Here is a 21,639-nt window from a genome sequence, read left to right on the forward strand (position 1 = left end):
ATCTTTGTCGCCAGAGTTACACAGTCGTCCCCTGCGAATGAATTCACACCGTGTGTACTTTAAGGAATGCAAGCCATTCGTGCTGATGTACCCATTAATTGCATTTAAAGGATACGTTTTGAATGTTTCAACTCGCTGGCGCTGTGTATATTTTTAATACATCAACTAATATTATTTACCATTCCAAGCATTTTACGTTTACATTATACTGCATGGGATAAGTGAGTCCATCCCATTCCCCATGCACGTAACTTATTAATTTTAACATATGCTACATTATATATGACTACTACTATATGAAATGTCTGTTAACATACTTATCAATAATACTGTATATGATTGCCTTCTAACTTTAGGAGAGGGAAGGTAAGAGTTGCTTCCCAATTATATATTACAATTGTACCATACTTTATAACATCTGTACTATACTCTTTGGTTCTATTCGGTAAAGTCACGTAACAAACAACAAAAAATAAAAATAAAAATTCACGACGTTTCGGACACAACACAAGTGGCCTTCATCAGGTGAAGGGACCGTGCTGTCATGAGGACAGCGTTGGAGTGAAAACAGCCAAGCCCAGGTCACTCCAACGCTGTCCTCATGACAGCACGGTCCCTCCACCTGATGAAGGCCACTTGTGTTGTGGCCGAAACGTCGTGAATTTTTATTTTTTGTTGTTTTTTACGTGACTTTACCGAATAGAACCAAAGAGTATGGATCCTTGCAGTCACGAAAGCTTTAAATCTAAAACATCTGTACTATCGCAGGACTCCCCTGAATCAGAGCCGAGCAGCTCATTCGGGGTTTCCTAATTCAATAAATAAAACATATCGATCTGTCTATCATGTAAAAAATACAAATACACCCTCATTTTGAACACCTCACGCAGTGAGCAGTGAACCACGTTGTGTCCGAGACCAGGGCCGGAAGATGATGTCACAAAACTGCATTCGTTGTCCCTTAAATCGGCCTTCTTATCCTCACTCGGGACATTATATATATGTATGCCCTGCAAAAAGTGTCATTGCACACTGGATCAGTGTTTTGTTCCCAAAGCTGTAGGTAGCTGAATTAAGTGGAAAATCACATTTTCCGTAATGTGGTGTTTTTTTGCATTCATTGGTGACTAAGACCATGATCTCACTGCAAATGAAAATCCAATTTAACTCTGGGTGTCTTGCCTGAATGTCGGATTGTATCAGTACTAACTCGGTGCAATGACATGTTCTTAGCCCCCTGTGATACCCATTCATCTAATTATATAATCTTTATATTCTTGGTTATTTTGGCAAAGTCACGTAGAAGGGAAACAATAAAATAATAAAAATATAAAACAATACAATTCTCACGACGTTTCGACTGCAACACAAGCAATCATCATCAGGTGTGAAACCCACAGCAAGAAAACCACAGCAAGAACATTTGAAATGTTCTTGCTGTGGTTTTCACACCTGATGATGATTGCTTGTGTAGCAGTCGAAACGTCGTGAGAATTTTATTGTTTTGTATTTTTATTATTTTATTGTTTCCCTTCTACGTGACTTTACCGAAAGAAACAAGAATATGAATCCCTGCAGTCACGAAAGCTTTAAATCAAAATACATATGCTTTATTAACCAAATGATGTTCCCGCTGAGATCACAAAAAGTATATGCCGTACCTATATTATATCGCACATAATAACTGGCACAGTGTAAAGTAATATGGCACGAGTTACATGATGAGAACACCCTTTAGGAGATTGTGCCCAACCTCACAAGAAAAATGAACTTTCATCTCTGGTTATTTTAGATACCATTTTCAAGGCTTAATTCCAACATCAGGAGGTATTTTCCCTCACTGTATAATGTTCCAGTTCTCATAAGGCAATCTGTAGCTCCAACCGGTTCGATCTGAGTGGTCTAATTCAGGAATAGGAAAGGGAAGATCTGGCGAAACTCATCAAACTTTGGCGAGGCACCTACGGCTGTGACCATGATAACCATGATAAGGGCTTGATCTTGAAGGGAAGGAGGAACGGGTTCGAGTAATCGATGTTAGTCACAGAAAAGTGCATTATTGATGTCACATATGCAGGATAGCTTAATTTGATGGGAGTTTGGTCTTTATTGCGGGTCTTGAAAGTTCAATAACCTTCATAGGGAAAGTAGCATTCTTTGATATATGTATAAAATGAAACAGAATGTTTGCACTGTTTTATAAATATATAACATTTACGCTCTTTAGACTATTGTAACTCTACATACAATACATGTAGACACAATAGAAGGATAGTTATTGCAAGTACTATAATGATTTTATAATGCAATTGCATCAGCAGTGATTTTAGGTGTTGTCTGGCATGCCATATAATATATGTTGTGATACCATTCCAAACATTTTTCCAAATCTAATTTCCGACTGTGCATAGCAATAAAAAAAAAATGGGCATTTAAATCTGGCCCGGTTCTCGTTCAGGTTGATTCAGCTTTAAATGAGTCCTGTAGTTGTTTGTAAACATTTGCACTCGGTGAAGATAATGTATGACTGGGGTGGTCTTGGATCTTCACCGTTTCATGGTGCTGTAGCTGGCCTTAGTAGTTACCTTGCGAACAACACTTGCCTCGGTACTCTGTTCTAGCTATAAGGACAAGATATTCAATAGACAATGACACATTTACTAAACAAGATAGTCACGTAGATAGAAAACAGAAATACAAATTAAAAGCAAAAAACCCACGACGTTTCGATCGCAACACAAGCGGTCTTCATCAGGTGATCAGGTTTAAATTTTGATTTTTTTTTCTATATAAGTGGCTTTACTGAAATAACCAAGAATATGAATTCCTGCAGTCACGAAAGTTTTAAGTCTAAAAAAGATAGTGTAACTTAATGTGATGATTGGGATTAACACGTAGGCTTTCGCAACCAATATCATCCATAATACAGGTTTTTTTGGGTTAGATCGCGTAAAAATATACGTGTGTCGTTAAACCCGCCACCACCCGACACAGCCAATTAGTAAGGTTTGTCACGTAAACAGAACGTGCCAATTCTAATTAGTAAATTTCGTAAATTAGAATTGGCATGCTCTGTTTACGTGACAAACCTTACTAATTAGCTGTGTCGGGTGGTGGCGAATTTAAAGACATATCTATATATTGATGCGATCTAACCCCCCAAAAACCTCTATTATGCATGATTATTATTATCCGCATCATCCACGAGTGCTCACTCATCCCTCACGCATGCACGCATGCTCGCTCTCCCACGTGAAAGAAGAACACGTTACTCTCCCGTGCGTGCCCTCTCCTGAAACTTCGCTCACCCTCTCGCACGCTGTCACACCGCTCACTTACCCAGCCTCGTACGCGCGCACACACGTGCGCTCTCTCGCCCCCCACACGCACGGTTTTCTTTGGCTCACTCGCTCCCGCACGCATCCCCGCTGCAAGCTTCGATCGATCAAACGATCTTTATCTCAAAATGGGACCTTTTTTTGCGTCCAGTATCAAAGTATGAAAATATATATAAGAATAGGTTTTACCTTTTCTGGCAATAAAGCAGGTATTAAGATCATTAGACCTCCTTTGCCAGTACCAAAATATAATAATAGGGTTTTTCCCCTTTTTTCTGGCAACAAAACTGAAACCTTTTTACGAGGATTTATGTCTGCATTAACCACAATGCCTGCAGTTAAAATGCAAACAAAACACATATTATGATAATATATGCATTGTCCTTGAAACTGATTGGCGTCATCTGGTCGAGCACCAATTGGGTCGAGGCTCAAAAGAAAGCCGTCCCTTGGTGTGGACCAATCAATTTCAAGGACAATGCATATATTATCATAGTATGTTTCGATTTAAAGCTTTCGTGACTGCAATGATTCATCTTCTTTGGTTCTTTCGGTAAAGTCACGTAGAATGAGAATAAAATAATAAATTGATAAAATAAAATAACATAACACAATAATATTCTCACGACGTTTCGGCCACAACACAAGTGGCCTTCATCAGGTGAAGGGACGAGACTGTCTGGTAGGACAGCGCTGGAGTGAAAGAGCCACGTTCAGATCACGACCTTTAAGCTGTGTGAGAGGAAACAAAGCGCCTTGACAAAGGAATTAGCATATAATTTAGCATTGAAATGGCTGAGTGATTAGCTTGTGACTGGTCACAGAAATAGCTATGTTAAAAGTTAAAGCATACACATCCGCAGAGGCACCCCTTGACAAAGGAATTAGCATAGAATTTAGCATTGAAATAGCTGAGTGATTAGCTTGTAACTGGTCACAGAAATAGCTACGTTAAAGTCGGAGCATACACATTCACCGAGGCACTTAGTACAAATCAAACAGGAGAATTTAGCATTGAAATAACTAGGCGAATTTAGCATTGAAATAACTGAGTGATTAGCTAGTGACTGGTCACTAGCAAATCAAATAACTGAGTGATTAGCTAGTGACTGGTCACTAGCTAATCACTCAGTTATTTCAATGCTAAATTAGCTAGTGACTGGTCAATGCTAAATTAGCTAGTGACTGGTCACTAGTGACTGGTCACTAGCTAATCACTCAGTTATTTCAATGCTAAATTCGCCTAGTTATTTCAATGATAAATTCTCCTGTTTGATTTGTACTAAGTGCCTCGGTGAATGTGTATGCTCTGACTTTAACGTAGCTATTTCTGTGACCAGTTACAAGCTAATCACTCAGCTATTTCAATGCTAAATTCTATGCTAATTCCTTTGTCAAGGGGTGCCTCTGCGGATGTGTATGCTTTAACTTAGCTATTTCAATGCTAAATTCTATGCTAATTCCTTTATCAAGGGGTGCCTCTGCGGATGTGTATGCTTTAACTTTTAACATAGCTATTTCTGTGACCAGTCACAAGCTAATCACTCAGCCATTTCAATGCTAAATTATATGCTAATTCCTTTGTCAAGGCGCTTTGTTTCCTCTCACACAGCTTAAAGGTCGTGATCTGAACGTGGCTCTTTCACTCCAGTGCTGTCCTACCAGACAGTCTCGTCCCTTCACCTGATGAAGGCCGCTTGTGTTGTGGCCGAAACGTCGTGAGAATATTATTGTGTTATGTTATTTTATTTTATCAATTTATTATTTTATTCTCATTCTACGTGGCTTTACCGAAAGAACCAAAGAAGATGAATCATAGTATGTGTTTTGTTTGCATTTTGACTGCAGGTATTGTGGTTAATGCAGACATGAATCCTTGTAAAAAGGTTTCAGTTTTGTTGCCAGAAAAAAGGAGAAAAAACCTATTATTAGGTGTTAAGATGTTCAAACATCAATGAGAAACCATTTTTTAAAATATATTTCACGAGCCAATATCGCCTCTCAATAAAGTCGGCATCGGTGCACGTCACAGCGGAACGGGAACGGTACTGGGGGCATAATAGCCAACAACAAGGATGACAAAAAAGAGACCCGTCATGCCCTTGGCGGCTAACACCGGCTGAGCAAAGTAAAATTGGGGGCGCAAAAATAAAGTGCAACCGGGCGCAACGGATGCCATAAGAAAGGAAAGTGAATGGAAAGTAAACAAGACAGTTTTCATTTAAATGTTTTTATTTTATCGGAAGGCAAGTCTGAATAGATTGTTTGCTCACTCCTCCTGCTTGCTTATTCCCTCTCACGAATGCACACTCGCTCTCCCACGTGCTTACTCGCTCGATCACAAAGACAAAGATCCGCCGTGTAGCCTTAACAGACTGTTGGGGCAAGTGCTGTTAGCGAGCACCTATGAAGGCCGGCACTGTGGCACACGAGGGGGGTGGGTGGCCAGCACCACGCCCGGCCGCCTTTGTCTCCCCAGTGGCGATGATTTTCACACACACCGCACCAGTTACTCGTTTGAGGCTCCAAATACACGCGCGCTCGCTCGAACTCTCGCTTGTCAGATGCGCGCTCACATGCCTTACACTTGTGTTCATTCTCACTCTGATCTCGTAAACACGCGCTCACCATGCGCTGTCACATGCGCCCTCACACTCGTCAACACGCACGATTGCACCATTCCCAAAGGCACGCGTGCACCTTCACGTGCTCCACGATGATGACAGTGGATGACAAACATCATAAAAATGATGATGGTAATGACAATCGATGGCGATGAATAATAATAATGGTGATGATGGTGGTAAATGGTACCGCAGTATAACAGTGACAATTAAGAATAATATAATGCGCGTGGATGAAGGTGACAGAGATTAACATGATTATGATGGAGATGTAAATGGAAATATGCAACAGGATTAGCAAGCATTCATAACAAGAAGGCATATTCTTTGGGTAATAATAATTTGAACCTATCTACGTGACTTTACCGAAAGACCCAAATAATATGAATTCCTGCAATCACGAAAGCTTTAAGTCAAGATTTAACAAGAAGGCATTTTATATAATATTGGCACATTTCTATTAATATTTACATTTATTTACACGCAAAAATTATGATGAGTTACTTCATTTTACAAATAATGTTATACGAATGCCCCTCGTCCACAATGTGTCTCACCACAAGCACTCCACTCTACAAAAATTACATATAATCATCGTTTAACAATAATATTTTGAATGCACTGCATTGTATGTCAATATTAAAGTGGTGTAAACCTACCTGAATTGAGCTGTGACATAGCACTGAGTGCTCAATTACAGGGTGACAAATTCATAGCTTGGTAGCGAGTCAGCTTCACCCTATCCCCTTGACTCAATAAATGAGTCACAATTACTGTGGTTGTCCTAGTTGCTGTTAAAAAGAACACGAATTAATACCACTGCCCAAATCTCGTTTGACAAAAGTTGTACATATGGACGCTTGCGAAAAAAAAAGAACAGTAACTTTGAAGCGATCGTCAGTACATTCCGAAAAAAGGTTGTAATGTTCTGGTTAAAAAAATCAGTCGCCACACTGTGTCAACAAGTCTTGGTCTTTGTTTGTTGCGGTTGCACCCGATTCAAGAGCCGAATGGCTCACGGGGCTATACCAAAATAAATAAACTGAGGAAAAACTGAGAAACTGGTCGTGGCCGGTCAGTGAGTGGCCACGTGGTGGCAATGCCCCATCCACGTGTTGTGCCGGCGCCACCCTCTTACCTGCAGGCCTCTCGGAGCGGACGCACCGGTGCCGTGGCCACAGTGGTGGCAGCGGCGGATCAGCACTGCGGGCGGCCTCTCCCGCAGGCCCAGCCGCACGGCCCCCTCCATGTCTTGTCCCCCTCGTCAGCCGTGGCTCAGGGGCCCAACTGGGGCAGGTCTCCCCTGTCCTCCACGGCCCCCAGCCCACTGCCCGTGGTCCGGCCAGCCGTCATACGCTCTGTTTCCTGCCCCATATCCCACGCCCGCTCTCCTGCTCAGGTCCCCCACGTGGTGGTGTCTTGCATTCTGTTTGTTTCATTTACCATACCCATGACACTCGTACAAATATTGTGACAAACTTACATACGAATCACCGGCATGTTTAAGACAGCTCTTTTGAGAAAATGTTAAGAGCGTCACTCGGGATAGGAGTACTATGTTTAACAGAATTAGGTGGCAAGGCCACTCAAGGCTGTCTTTTGAGCTGCATAATTGTAGGCCCATGGCCAGCTGAGATAGAGCAGGTAGGCATTGCACTTCAGCAGAGAGGTACCACTGGTGTGTGACAGGGTGGGATGTGATCCTGGCAGCGTGCAGATGTTTCTTCTGCAGCCATGTATCAGAGTCGGGAGAGGTGGCAGGCGTTACGGGCACAGAGTAACCCTCATTTGAGAACTTCAATGAGAACAAGAGCTCAGGATCAATGGTGTTGCAGGGCTTTTTGGAAATCATGTTGAGTTTACGCGATGTGCTTTCAGTGGACAGGAAGGAGGCCCAGTTGGAACGATGACAGTAATATTAAAACGCAAGGCCACATTAGTTTTCAGTGTATTACACAAGTAAGTTCCATTGGATGTAAAAATTACTATGGGCCCATAGTTTAATCTTGATAGTTTAGTTAATGCTCTCTATTAATCGGGTTATCATCATAGTTCTTGGTCCAGTAGTCAACAGGCTTATACACTTAATTAATGTGATGATAGTTCAGAATATAAGTGGGCAAAATAAAATAAAATCCTAGAGGCCAGCAGTCAACAGTGGTTGTTCTATGGATAACTTGACACCCACCCTAGGGATCTGGGATCCCCACAACTAACCCAGAGCCACCAGAGCAATGATCACCACAGTCGTGCTCATTTGTGCCGCAGAGATACTTTGACTTCATCGCAGTTATTATTTGGCTTATGTAAATTTTTCACAAAAGGTTGCCATTACCATATATATGTTCCTTACTATCCAAGTATATCTCACTTTAAATAGACCCATTCCCACATTCACCTTTCTACTGCAAACGCCTAACGAGGAATTCAGAGGCCCCGTAGCATTGGCACGCTAAAGCCATGTGAGTGAGGGCCACTTAGCAATCAAAGGCATAAGTATAGCTCACTGTTTGTGCAGCTCACTTTGAGTGGTCTCCACAGCATAGCACTAGGACAAGTGCAAAGTTTCCATACATAGGGGGTACCACTTACAAATATCGCCACTCTGTTGCAGCAGCACCACACTGCAAGTACACCTGCACGCTTTTAATGCAATTAAATTGCAGCCTTCGTTCATTACCGCCGTGACAAATAACCCTCTCTTTGCTTGGGCGGTATACATCGTAGATTCACAGGAGTACAGCACTGCCCTTCCAGATGGATGGGGCACTTACAGGCAAAAGCGCCCACCTTTTCACAGTGTCAAAGATCATTGTGCCTAAGCAGGCAGTACGAAAGGTAAGCTCGTTGTTTATACACGACAGTACATCAGACTTTGAGATTATCCAAGTTGGCAGCGTGCATGACACACACAATTTTTAGGCCTCTGTGTTTTCTCCAGTCAATTCTTGGCTGAGGTTATTCGCAATCTGCCTTGGACTTGACATTATTAAGTGACGGGCCAACACAGATGCTTCCCACACCATGGTCGTGGGCTGCTTGCTGCTATTTGAGAGTAGGTTGGAGGCTAGGATAATCACTAGAGAAAACTCTAAGAGTGTGCTGATGTATTCTTGAGCAAAGAAAATAATGCGATGCATCGCTGTGGAAAGTCTGAACTCAAGCATAACTGATGAGTTTGAACTACGGATTTGTGTTGTTAAGGCCAGTCCAACCCAGGAGAATTTCCTATCAAATGAATACAATTTTTAGTCTAAGGCTACCAATAATTTTAAACATCTTCATAATGTACGAAAGATCATTGTATTAATTATTTAACTCCTGATTTCGCGTGACAATGGTTACAGTACAAAATATAAAAACTACTTCTCAAAACGTTTGGCAATGAGGACATTAGTGTTGAGTAAGTCTACCGCTGGTGCATGAGTACTATTTGATGGTTTTATTATTAGTGTGAGCGTTGGTTCTCCAAGAGTGATGTGTAGAATATTTTTGGAACAACATTTATCAGGAAAAAAGCTACATCTCTTGTTCAGTGGCACTTCCTGATTTTATTTTTCCACTGGAATTGTGCCTCGCATAAAACTCATCACTCGGGAAAAAAAATCTAATTTAGTCTGAAGTTTTTTGTTTACTACATTTGGAAGGGAGGAATTAAGAATTGTATTTATTAAGCAGTTTTGTTACGAACAAAAATATAAAATGAACGACGTCCATTTTCGTTTAGATAATGGTATTAGTTGTGTTTAAGGTTATGTGAAAACACGACAGGGCTACCGTCTACCATAAATAAAAAAAATATATAAATACTAATAAAGATAAGTGTATTAAACCCCAATAGGAGGCCCACGTTGCCAACTGAAATAGAATGGAAATATATGAGCAAATTGGGCAAATCAAAAGTGAAAGCATATCAAGAGAAAAAAATTGATTTGAAATACCATATATATTGCACTGAAATAGTTTAATATTAAGGTATACAGTAACTGTAAAAAAAATTGCAAAATGGGACAGAACATTTATGTAATTCTAAGTATTCAATTTTAACTAATTACAATGACATAGTTACTTGCATCCGAAGCTCCGAAAATATTCACTGTCAAGATTATTAAGATTGTTAAGATTATTAAGTTGTCAAATTTTCTTGCTGTGGTTTTCACACCTGATGATGATTGCTTGTGTTGCAGTCGAAACGTCGTGAGAATTATATTGTTTTATATTTTTATTATTTTATTGTTTCCCTTCTAAGTGACTTTACCGAAAGAACCAAGAATATGGCCAATGCTGCTCGTATCCCGGCACCTCAGCATTGCTAAATTCTTCTATATTCCTCAGCTGTTGCAGTCGACTTCTGACCTCCAAGGGCTGCTCTTACAGTATCCCAGTATCAGGCTTGAGGTCTTCTCCTTGGTTGTTGAACTATTTCGGCACCGACTACTCTTAAGAGCTGCCTTACTAATCCGGAACTTTTCATTTTGCAAAAAAAAAACCTCCACCGATTTAGGCCCCCTACTCCTGAATACATGTGCAATGCTTCGTATGTAAATATATTCACGTTATAGATTCAATTGTTGCCACATTGCTCAATTACGTTAACACTTACATGACACATATTCTGAATACTAGAAATTCCCGTGGAGCAGGCAAAGGTGTGTTAGAGCAAGACATATTATTATTTTCTGCCTGACAGTCACCTGGATTTTAAGCCATGACGTGTACCGCATGTCCCAGCATGCGTGTGGAAATTCAGTGCAGCGTTATATAATAATGTAATAATTATATATTTTCGTTATTTTATATATATGTTTATATTAATTGTAAACTTTAATTGTATTGGACATGGTATAAAGAGGCATTCCTGATCACATTTCAATGCAAAGTATAAGTGTGTGTGCAATATGCCTGGTAAACCATCTCTACAATATTAACAATAGAACAGTTCTGCATTTTACGAAATTACAGAATAAATATGTGCCGTATGTGAAAGCATTGTCCCAGTAATAACCCCATCATTATTATACTTTCTCCATGCATTGAATGGAAAATAAGACACTGCCAGGAGTAAGATGGTTCACAGAGAACTGCAGCACTTGGCAAAAACCAATTGACGATATCGCCGCATTCCAAACACTCATTCCGCTCAGCTGCTCTACGGGCGTTTAAAGAGACGCAGGCCGCCCAGAGAGAGAGAGACAGTCAGCTAAATAAGGGGTAACCCTGTAAGCCATTTTCTAGAAATAGGCAAGCATGCTTAGAGCAGGAATGTGACTGTTGAGTGCGGTGTGGAGACCCTTGGCTAATACATCCACGTGAGGTGGGTTGCTGTGGGCATGGACGGGAGGCAGTCCACAGGAAATCGCTTAGCTGGCTTACGTTACTTCACAGCAGGCGTAGGGAAAATGATCCTCGGTGGATCGCCCCGTGGCTGCATTGTGTCAAGAGATAAAGCTCGCGGGTGTGCCAAGTATGTGGGCTTATGCTCTCTCGTCTTCTTGTTGATCCCATAAACATCGTACTTTTGAATTGCTGGTGGAGGACAGCTTCTCTTGTCGAGGACAGCTTTTTTTATTTTGATCAAAGTCTGTTTTTTAGGATAATTAGATAATTAAATGTGTCATTGTTTTGGGGCGTTATTATGAACAACCGTACGTATCCTTTCTGTTGTGTTCTATATTCAGCATGTGCTACAGAAAATACTTAGAAAATTCATTATTTATTCAGAATGTTTAATGCGGTATTGGTAGTTTTTAAGATGCATATGTGAAAAGATTGCGTTAATATGACGTGGCCTTGTATAGGAAGTGTAATAGAATTGGAAAAATATCAATCTCTACCATCTGGCAAACAAAAAACATTTAAGGGCCTGGCTCTAATAATGAGAAAACAGTCAATTGTTTTACTTCTTAAACAATTACTGCTGGAAGATATTGGTCCAGAAGGCTCTTTGGCTGTGAAGTGAAATGTTATTTTGGTTTAACACGTAGGCGTTCGTGACCAATATCATCCATAATACAGGCTGATGAAGCTAGTTGTAATTATTAGCGAAACATTGTAGTCAGATGGTGCAATTTGTGGCTTTGCTTTCCAACACACCGGGGTGCTGTACTCGTAACGAATTGGCATGTTCTGTTTACGTGATAAATCTTACTAATTGGCTGTGCCGGGTGGTGGCGGGTTTAACAACACATTTATATATTTACGAAATCTAACCCAAAAAAGCCCGTATTGTTATTTTGTTGTATTTTTACGTGGAGAAATGCACTTTATTGTTTTACTCATAATTGCCCATGGCAGTGGATATTTAATATTTTTGGACAAATGTCCTATTCTCCGCTGAGCAGGCCCCACAGCAAGTGACAGTGCACTTTTGCTTGTAACATCTTCTAACTGGGCAGGATTCCTTGAAGAGACTTGCTGATGAGATGGAGTCAAGTCTGTAATATCGGACCAGGGATTGCCTACTTAAAACAAATGCTGCTGGAAAATATTTGTCCAGATTATCTATATGTTAATGGACTTGGTTATTTTTTTTATATGGAGAAATTGGCGAATGTCTATTTATTATTATGCTGAGGTTTAACATAGCCGATTAATCATTATGGGCCAGATTGGTCATGCTCTGGAGAAAGTGTCCCCTGGTAAGGGACTGGTATACCACGAGCTCATACAGTATTTTTTTTACCATTTAATACAAAATGTTTTTTGATGTAGACACTTAATTTTATTAAGTGTGCACACTTATTTCGTTGCAGTTTTTCCCATATACTTACATGTGCCGTGTTTTTCTGTTTTTGTAATCGTTATTCACATGGTTATGTTTTGTTCGTTCTGAACAGAATCTTGAGCGGTGAAACCCTATGCATAAATGTGCGAAACAAGTTTCAAGGAGTTTTCCTATATACCTTTACATATTCCATTAATTACTCGTAAATACATCACGGAGAGGTGTTTGTTACCTCGTTCCATACATTGTCATATCTTTCACCTGCCTTATGATTATCTTAAGAATATTGAGCATAAGTGTTGATGAAGTGCGATGCATATGGTGAGATAACATTTTCCATAAATTAAGGTGTCCGAAAAGTGATTCCAATCATTATACTGCACGGTAATTCCTCGTTGAACGCGACAGACGCGTTCCTGAAAATGCCGCATTAAGCCAAAACAGCGTTAAGCGAGGAATTACTCGTACTTTGAAAAATATGGTACAAACAGCATTATCGGTTATTTCAACAATGTAACTTGACCTGCGATTAAAGTGGCTTACTTATTAAGCCAGTGTCGTCCCCCCCCCCCCTGTGCATGTTTGCGTTTAAGTCAACTCTGCTTTGCACGAGATTGGCCACGTGTATCCGACTTGACGCAGCGCCTCTCACTAAACACGCTTCTCCACCACCAGGGATGGGCGACTAAACGGTTTCTAAAATCAATACATCCTTTTACAAGTTCGGCTGGAAAAAAAATGTATTGGCCGGTAACTTGATCGAACAATTGCGTGAATCACGTGGCCGTCGCCTCCAGAAAGTTCCACGCGCTTTAACCGGAGAGTTTGGCAGGTTGTGCTGGATGATCTCCTTACAAATGGTGTTCTCTTTGCTCACGTCATTTCATAATCCCTGTTACTCTATAGGGTGAATCTTTAAAAAAAAGAAAACATGCATCTATAGCACACATCCATGCAAATATTAATGTTTTGCCGATGGTGGTGTCTTCTTTGAGGGCCATAGTCCACGGTATGGACAACGTTACTTTCGGCCACGAACACGGAGCAAGATGACGTGTGAAGATGAGGATCTTTCACCGTTGTGCATTCGCAGCGCGTTTGTCAATCCACTGTAGCACGGGGGCCTCCTAATGCCTTGCAGGTAGCACGGGCGATTTGACCATACTTCACCACGCTGGTCCATGCGGGTTGGTGAAGGTGGGGACGGAACAGCAATGATTTTTTTTGCACTGCCCCCTACTGCTTACAGCACCGACACTGCATTTGTTTTGGACTTGGTGGTCACATTCCGGGTGATTTGGCCAAGGGGCGAGAGGTTTAATACACGACAGACGAGCGAGCATAAGCGCGAATATGACAGCGTAGGACACGGCAGGCATGTTGTGCAGACAAGGGGTGGGGGGTTGTTCATGAATAAATCAATCTCTGGCTACGTGGAAAGTTCCACAACTCCAATTCCATCCTGTCCGTTGAGCACACTGTGGCTCTACGCGGCCCCGTGGGTTGGGGGACCAAACACCAACCCTGAGTTGGGGGTGGGTACAACTGGAATATTGCCGCAGTGTCATGAGATCACGGAACAAAATCCACCCACGGATGGCACTGGACCACATTACATAGCAGAGTAGGGCTCATTAACATTACATAGTAGAGTAGGGCTCATTCAATGACATAGCAGAGTAGGGGTCATTCACATTACATAGCAGAGTAGGGCTCATTAACATTACATAGCAGAGTAGGGGCTCATTCACATTACACAGCAGAGTAGGGCTCATTCACATTACATAGCAGAGTAGGGCTCATTCACATTACATAGCAGAGTAGGGCTCATTCACATTACATAGCAGAGTAGGGGCTCATTCACATTACACAGCAGAGTAGGGCTCATTCACATTACACAGCAGAGTAGGGCTCATTCACATTACATAGCAGAGTAGGGCTCATTCACATTACATAGCAGAGTAGGGCTCATTCACATTACATAGCAGAGTAGGGGCTCATTCACATTACACAGCAGAGTAGGGCTCATTCACATTACATAACAGCGTAGGGGCTCATTCACATTACATAGCAGAGCAGGGCTCAATTCACATTACATAGCAGAATCGGGGCTCATTCACATTACATAACAGAGTTGGGGCTCATTCACATTACATAGCAGCGTAGGGCTCATTCACTTTACACAGCAGAGTAGGGGCTCATTCACATTACATAGCAGAGTAGGGCTCATTCACATTACATAGCAGAGTAGGGCTCATTCACATTACATAACAGAGTTGGGGCTCATTCACATTACATAACAGAGTAGGGCTCATTCACATTACACAGCAGAGTAGGGCTCATTCACATTACATAGCAGAGTAGAGGCTCATTCAATTACATAGCAGAGTAGGGCTCATTCACATTACATAGTAGAGTAGGGGCTCATTCACATTACATAGCAGAGTAGGGGCTCATTAACATTATATAGCAGAGTAGGGGCTCATTCACATTACATAGCAGAGTAGGGACTCGTTCACATTACATAACAGAGTTGGGTTCATTCACATTACATAGCAGCGTAGGGGCTCATTCACATTACATAGCAGAGTAGGGCTCATTCACATTACATAGCAGAGTAGGGCTCATTCACATTACATAGCAGAGTAGGGGCTCATTCACATTACAGAGCAGAGTAGGGGCTCATTCACATTACATAGCAGAGTAGGGGCTCATTCGCATTACACAGCAGAGTAGGGGCTCATTCACATTACATAGCAGAGTAGGGCTCATTCACATTACATAGCAGAGTAGGGCTCATTGACGTTACATAACAGAGTAGGGCTCATTCACATTACATAGCAGAGTAGGGCTCATTCACATTACATAACAGAGTAGGGCTCATTCACATTACATAACAGAGTATGGCTCATTCACATTACATAGCAGAGTAGGGGCTCATTCACATTACATAGCAGAGCAGGGCTCAATTCACATTACATAGCAGAGTAGGGGCTCATTCACATTACATAACAGAGTTGGGGCTCATTCACATTACATAGCAGAGTAGGGCTCATTCACTTTACATAGCAGAGTAGGGGCTCATTCACATTACATAACAGAGTAGGACTCATTCACATTGCATAACAGAGTAGGGCTCATTCACATTACATAACAGAGTTGGGGCTCATTCACATTACATAACAGAGTAGGGCTCATTCACATTACATAGCAGAGTAGGGGCTCATTCACATCACATAGCAGAGCAGGGCTCAATTCACATTACATAGCAGAATCGGGGCTCATTCACATTACGTAACAGAGTAGGGCTCATTCACATTACATAGCAGCGTAGGGCTCATTCACTTTACACAGCAGAGTAGGGGCTCATTCACATTACATAGCAGAGTAGGGGCTCATTCACATTATATAGCAGAGTAGGGACTCGTTCACATTACATAACAGAGTTGGGGCTCATTCACATTACATAACAGAGTAGGGGCTCATTCACATTACATAGCAGAGTAGGGCTCATTCACATTACATAGCAGAGTAGGGCTCATTCACATTACATAGCAGAGTAGGGGCTCATTCACATTACAGAGCAGAGTAGGGGCTCATTCACATTACATAGCAGAGTAGGGGCTCATTCGCATTACACAGCAGAGTAGGGGCTCATTCACATTACATAGCAGAGTAGGGCTCATTCACATTACATAGCAGAGTAGGGCTCATTGACGTTACATAACAGAGTAGGGCTCATTCACATTACATAGCAGAGTAGGGCTCATTCACATTACATAACAGAGTAGGGCTCATTCACATTACATAACAGAGTATGGCTCATTCACATTACATAGCAGAGTAGGGGCTCATTCACATTACATAGCAGAGCAGGGCTCAATTCACATTACATAGCAGAGTAGGGGCTCATTCACATTACATAACAGAGTTGGGGCTCATTCACATTACATAGCAGAGTAGGGCTCATTCACTTTACATAGCAGAGTAGGGGCTCATTCACATTACATAACAGAGTAGGACTCATTCACATTGCATAACAGAGTAGGGCTCATTCACATTACATAACAGAGTTGGGGCTCATTCACATTACATAACAGAGTAGGGCTCATTCACATTACATAGCAGAGTAGGGGCTCATTCACATCACATAGCAGAGCAGGGCTCAATTCACATTACATAGCAGAATCGGGGCTCATTCACATTACGTAACAGAGTTGGGGCTCATTCACATTACATAGCAGCGTAGGGCTCATTCACTTTACACAGCAGAGTAGGGGCTCATTCACATTACATAGCAGAGTAGGGCTCATTCACATTATATAGCAGAGTAGGGCTCATTCACATTACATAACAGAGTTGGGGCTCATTCACATTACATAACAGAGTAGGGCTCATTCACATTACATAGCAGAGTAGGGCTCATTCACATTACATAGCAGAGTAGGGCTCATTCACATTACATAGCAGAATCGGGGCTCATTCACATTACATAGCAGAATCGGGGCTCATTCACATTACATAACAGAGTAGGGCTCATTCACATTACATAGCAGAGTAGGGCTCATTCACATTACATAACAGAGTAGGGCTCAATCACATTAAATAGTAGAGTAGGGGCTCATTCACATTACATAACAGAGTAGGGCTCATTCACATTGCATAGCAGAGTCGGGGCTCATTCACATTACATAACAGAGTAGGGGCTCATTCACATTACACAGCAGCGTAGGGCTCATTCACATTACATAACAGAGTAGTGCTCATTCACATTACATAACAGAGTAGGGCTCATTCACATTACATAGCAGAGTAGGGCTCATTCACATTATATAACAGAGTAGGGCTCATTCACATTGCATAGCAGAGTCGGGGCTCATTCACATTACATAACAGAGTAGGGGCTCATTCACATTACACAGCAGAGTAGGGCTCATTCACATTACATAACAGAGTAGTGCTCATTCACATTACATAACAGAGTAGGGCTCATTCACATTACATAGCAGAGTAGGGCTCATTCACATTACATAGCAGAGTAGGGCTCATTCACATTACATAACAGAGTCGGGGCTCATTCAGTTCCGTGACCCTGCTCTCGTTGTATCGTAGTCGTGCCCTTCTGGGCCATTCCACCATGAGCCCGCCATCGAATAGCACGGTTGGCTACGTACGGTGTGAAAGAAGTTCAACATACAGTAACATACATAAGTGGCAAGGTGGAGTTGTAAACGACGGACCAGTTTCTGCCAAGATGGGGTAATCAGTGACTCCATCTAAATGACATCTCTATAATCCACAGCTTAAATTAACCCTTAACTCCAGTCATGGATTATCGTCATTTTAAATAATGGTTCAATGTCAACCCGCGCATTGGCTCTGCCTCACTCAGCGGGCAGCTCAAATGCTGTGAATTAAAATCCGAGGCGCGAGTTGACTCACGCTATCGTCCCCCCGGGGTAAATATAATGAGCAACACTCGATAGGAAGTCAACGATGGCCCTATATAGAGACTGGAAACGTGAAATTTTACACCTTTGCCTGAGGGGTGCCAATTTAGATAAGTGGCACCTATTTCCCATTTGAGCAAGGGGAAAGCGTTGACTTTTTACCTAACAAGATCCAATGTACTGTTTACTCACCTGGAATAACAAGCCATTGCCTTTTTTTAAAACTCTAAAGTTTTTTTTTTACTACCATTTAACAAAATCTCATCCTCATACTTAGCATGATTTCATTCACCATCACCATTGCCCGTACGCCTGCGTCAGCTTGGGGCACGCTTGACGGTTGGTGTCAGAGAGCTGCTCACCGCCCCCACCCCACCCCAACTCTCGGTGCCTTCCTCCCAGAGCTCTCCATTCTCCACTGAGGGAGGCGCTATTGCCTCCCTGGAAAAGGATCTCGCAGAGTGCTCGGGAGAGCCCATCACACGTCCAGTGCGGGCCCCCGGGCCAAAGTACGATCAAGCTCAAGGAGAGGATGGCAAGGGAAATGTAGACGTCGCCGGTCAGCCTGGGCTACGGAGATCGTACAGCGTTCCCGCTTCCGCACCGCAGCAGCAGCAGCAGCGTCAGCCTCAGCATAGGATGATGATGATGATGACAGCTGAACGTGGCTCTGACGTGAAAGGCCAGAGAGTGGAAGAGGTCTGACATCTTCGATGGCCTTCTTGGTTGTTTGTCACCATGGATGAGAATATTTCAATCCAGAGAGTTTAAATTGGATGCCGAGTGTTGTAGATATTCTGAGAAGCCTGTTTTTTTATTTTTAGACACCAGAAACACGACTTCCTGCTTGTTTTTAGGCTGGCGCCTTGTCGCAGGATATGGCTCCTGTTTTTCTACCGCTGAGTGAAATATAAATGTGCTCATATTCCCACTTGTTAGGGTGATATTCTGGAGATCCAAAGTTTGTTTCGTTGGACAAAAAAATGCGAGGGAATACATGCAAGAGTGCAGACACATTTTTTTTCATGTGGCTTAACAAACGTAGATTTGGCTAGCATCCAATCAAATATTATTGTAAATTATCACAAGCCACGAGACTGCTATTGGTAGAACACCTTTGAAGGCATTCACATTTGCAACTGCAGCACATCAACCATTTTATCTTACTCCAAAGCACCATGTCCGTTCAATTCACTTAAAACAATGTGCCAAGTAGCACGCTTCACGTCAGCCACGTAGAAACACTCCGCTTAAGGATACTTAAAGATCAAACGGAATCCTTAACGCTGCAAGGGTCAAGCTGAAGCACACTAACAGGATGGAGAACAACCACAGCATTCATGTACCTGTCAGCAATGGTGCGTGTGGATTTGAGCTAACTCAACCAAACAAACTTTATTAAAGTTCATTACTTGTGATTTTCTCCTAATTATAATGATCACATCAGCCTCGATAACTCAGTGGTGAAATTGTTAGTTGCTTATCTTCGATTAGAAATCACAGTTGAAGATTAGTAATTGGTTATTTAACAATCCCCTGAATTAAGTTCCACTGTAGTTTGGCCACATGTTGTTGTTTTTTGTTGTGGCATCCTATCATTGACGTTAGTATGGTGCTTTGGTATTGTAAAGGTGAACACTGCGAATTAATGTGTGGTTATAGAAGGGTTATTTGCTTTATAAAGATCATTTTTGGTGAACAAGTTGCGTCTATAGTTAGAGAAGACTCATGTGGTATTAATAGTTTTAACTATTAAAAACCAAACGTGCTTTACAATAAAATGCGGTGACAATCATGCTCAGAAGTTGGGTTTTAATGGGTTAAAATTCTGAACCCCCTTCCTATTTATGATTATTAACATTGGCCTGCATGACTGCTGCAGACCAAATTGTTGGTTTTGTTGGCTCAGAAAATGAGTTTATTTTCTCAAGGGTATTCTCTGGTGCCTATAAACCCACTGACAATACGAGCCATATTTTTTTTTATTAAATACAACTGATGTTATCCAAATAGGTGGCTCTATCGCTGGTGTACAAATAAACATGATAATTGTGACTTCAAAACCAGTTTTGGTGGGAAACATTACCACTTTTTGGGAACTCAACAACAAATGTCCTCTGGAGAGACTGGCCCCTGCCATAGGAATGCTGAATGGCTACCATTGCCTCAGGACCACAAACAAGCGCTAAACACTACCCCATGCCTTTGTGAACGGAAAGATATTTTAAATTTGTTTCCAGCTGATCTTGCAAACTCACGGTCTGAATGCCACTTTTAGAAAACGTATATGAATGATACAACGTATGTTTATAGTGGTATTCAAAATTAATAACATATTTTATTATTTTATGTTCATCTGGTAGATGCCTGTTATTGAACCAACAGCAGACTACCCTACGGAGATGGCCATGACGCCCCCGGTCTTCACAGCGGTACGTTATGGCGAAGGGAGGATGCGCGCCCTGTTTTGTGTGATTTAAACTTGGAACTGTCTACAACACCATTTTTACGCCGCGTAATTCATGGTAGAAATTTCGCCTCGAGTTTTTTTTGCATTTATCCCCCGCCCCAAAAAAAAAAACTTTCGAAGGCATCAAATCGAAACAGTTTGTAATGTAGGTAAAGAAATCCTTCAATTGTTGTGAAAGACATTGCGCTGAAGTGTCCTGCTCTTGTTTTCATTAAGATCGTTTACATCACGATTAGCTACCACACTGCATGCATTTTACCTGTCGTATTACATGTAGCACATTATGATGGCGAATGGAAAATGTTATAACTAATTTTGTAAAGTCCTTGCAGTGTCTATTTAAAATTGATATCTGTGTCTTGGGGGGGAGTGTGGGGGGGGGGGGGGTGAAGGGGCAGCACAGTGGTCAGTGCAATGTGCTACGAGCCCAGCAACCGGAGTTCGACTCCTGGCCACGGCTAACAACATCAGTGGCGAGTGATATCTGAAATGTTCTTGTCCCCCGCCCCTCACTTCACCAACTTGCACCGACCAGCGTGGTGAAGCGAAGCGCGGTCAAGCGACCCCTTTGCGGCCAACACTAGTTTACGGGGGAAGGTCTCACAGTTTGGCCGTGTACTTTGCCGGCTTCAGTGCACGTGCCGGAGCTCTCTTCCTCCCCCTCCAACTCCGCGGCCGCGCAGGATCTGCAGGACGTGGCGGTCATGGAGGGGGAACCGGTGCGCATGCAGTGCCACGTGACGGGGACGCCGCCGCCCGTCCTGCAGTGGTTCCGCGAGGAGTTCCTCATTCACAGCTCCGCCGACTTCCGCGCGACGTACGAGGGCGACGTGGCCACGCTCGCCATCAGCGAGGCGTTCCCCGAGGACAGCGGTCGCTTCACTTGCCGGGCCTGCAACCCCGCCGGGGTCAACACCACCTCCTGCTTCCTCACCGTGCACAGTGAGCGGCTGCACCGGGGGGCGGTCGTGGCCCGTCCGCGCGAGCCCTCTCGCGTCGGGGACAAGGGAAGAAATGAAATAAATTCCAGCGG

General features: G+C 42.4%; 1 protein-coding gene across 7 annotated transcripts in view; it reads left to right on the plus strand.

Annotated features, from left to right (window-relative positions):
- The window catches only part of LOC116938793 (titin-like), a 66,319-nt gene that overhangs the window by 18,811 nt on the left and 25,869 nt on the right, over positions 1-21,639 (plus strand). For 3 of the 7 annotated variants that reach the window (XM_032946423.2, XM_032946424.2, XM_032946428.2), the window contains 2 exons: positions 20,500-20,568; positions 21,290-21,548. In XM_032946423.2, coding sequence (XP_032802314.2) covers positions 20,500-20,568; positions 21,290-21,548 — 328 coding nt within the window. Of the gene's footprint in view, positions 1-7,106; positions 7,362-8,689; positions 8,801-10,647; positions 11,427-11,457; positions 11,608-18,538; positions 18,836-20,499; positions 20,569-21,289; positions 21,549-21,639 lie in introns of those variants that run through there. The other 4 variants (XM_032946421.2, XM_032946422.2, XM_032946430.2 and 1 more) reach the window with 4 other exon arrangements.

The sequence above is a fragment of the Petromyzon marinus genome, chromosome 4 (assembly GCF_048934315.1).
Source record: "Petromyzon marinus isolate PM22_M1 ecotype Great Lakes invasive population chromosome 4, UKy_Petmar_22M1.pri1.0, whole genome shotgun sequence".
In the NCBI taxonomy this organism is placed as follows: domain Eukaryota; kingdom Metazoa; phylum Chordata; class Hyperoartia; order Petromyzontiformes; family Petromyzontidae; genus Petromyzon; species Petromyzon marinus.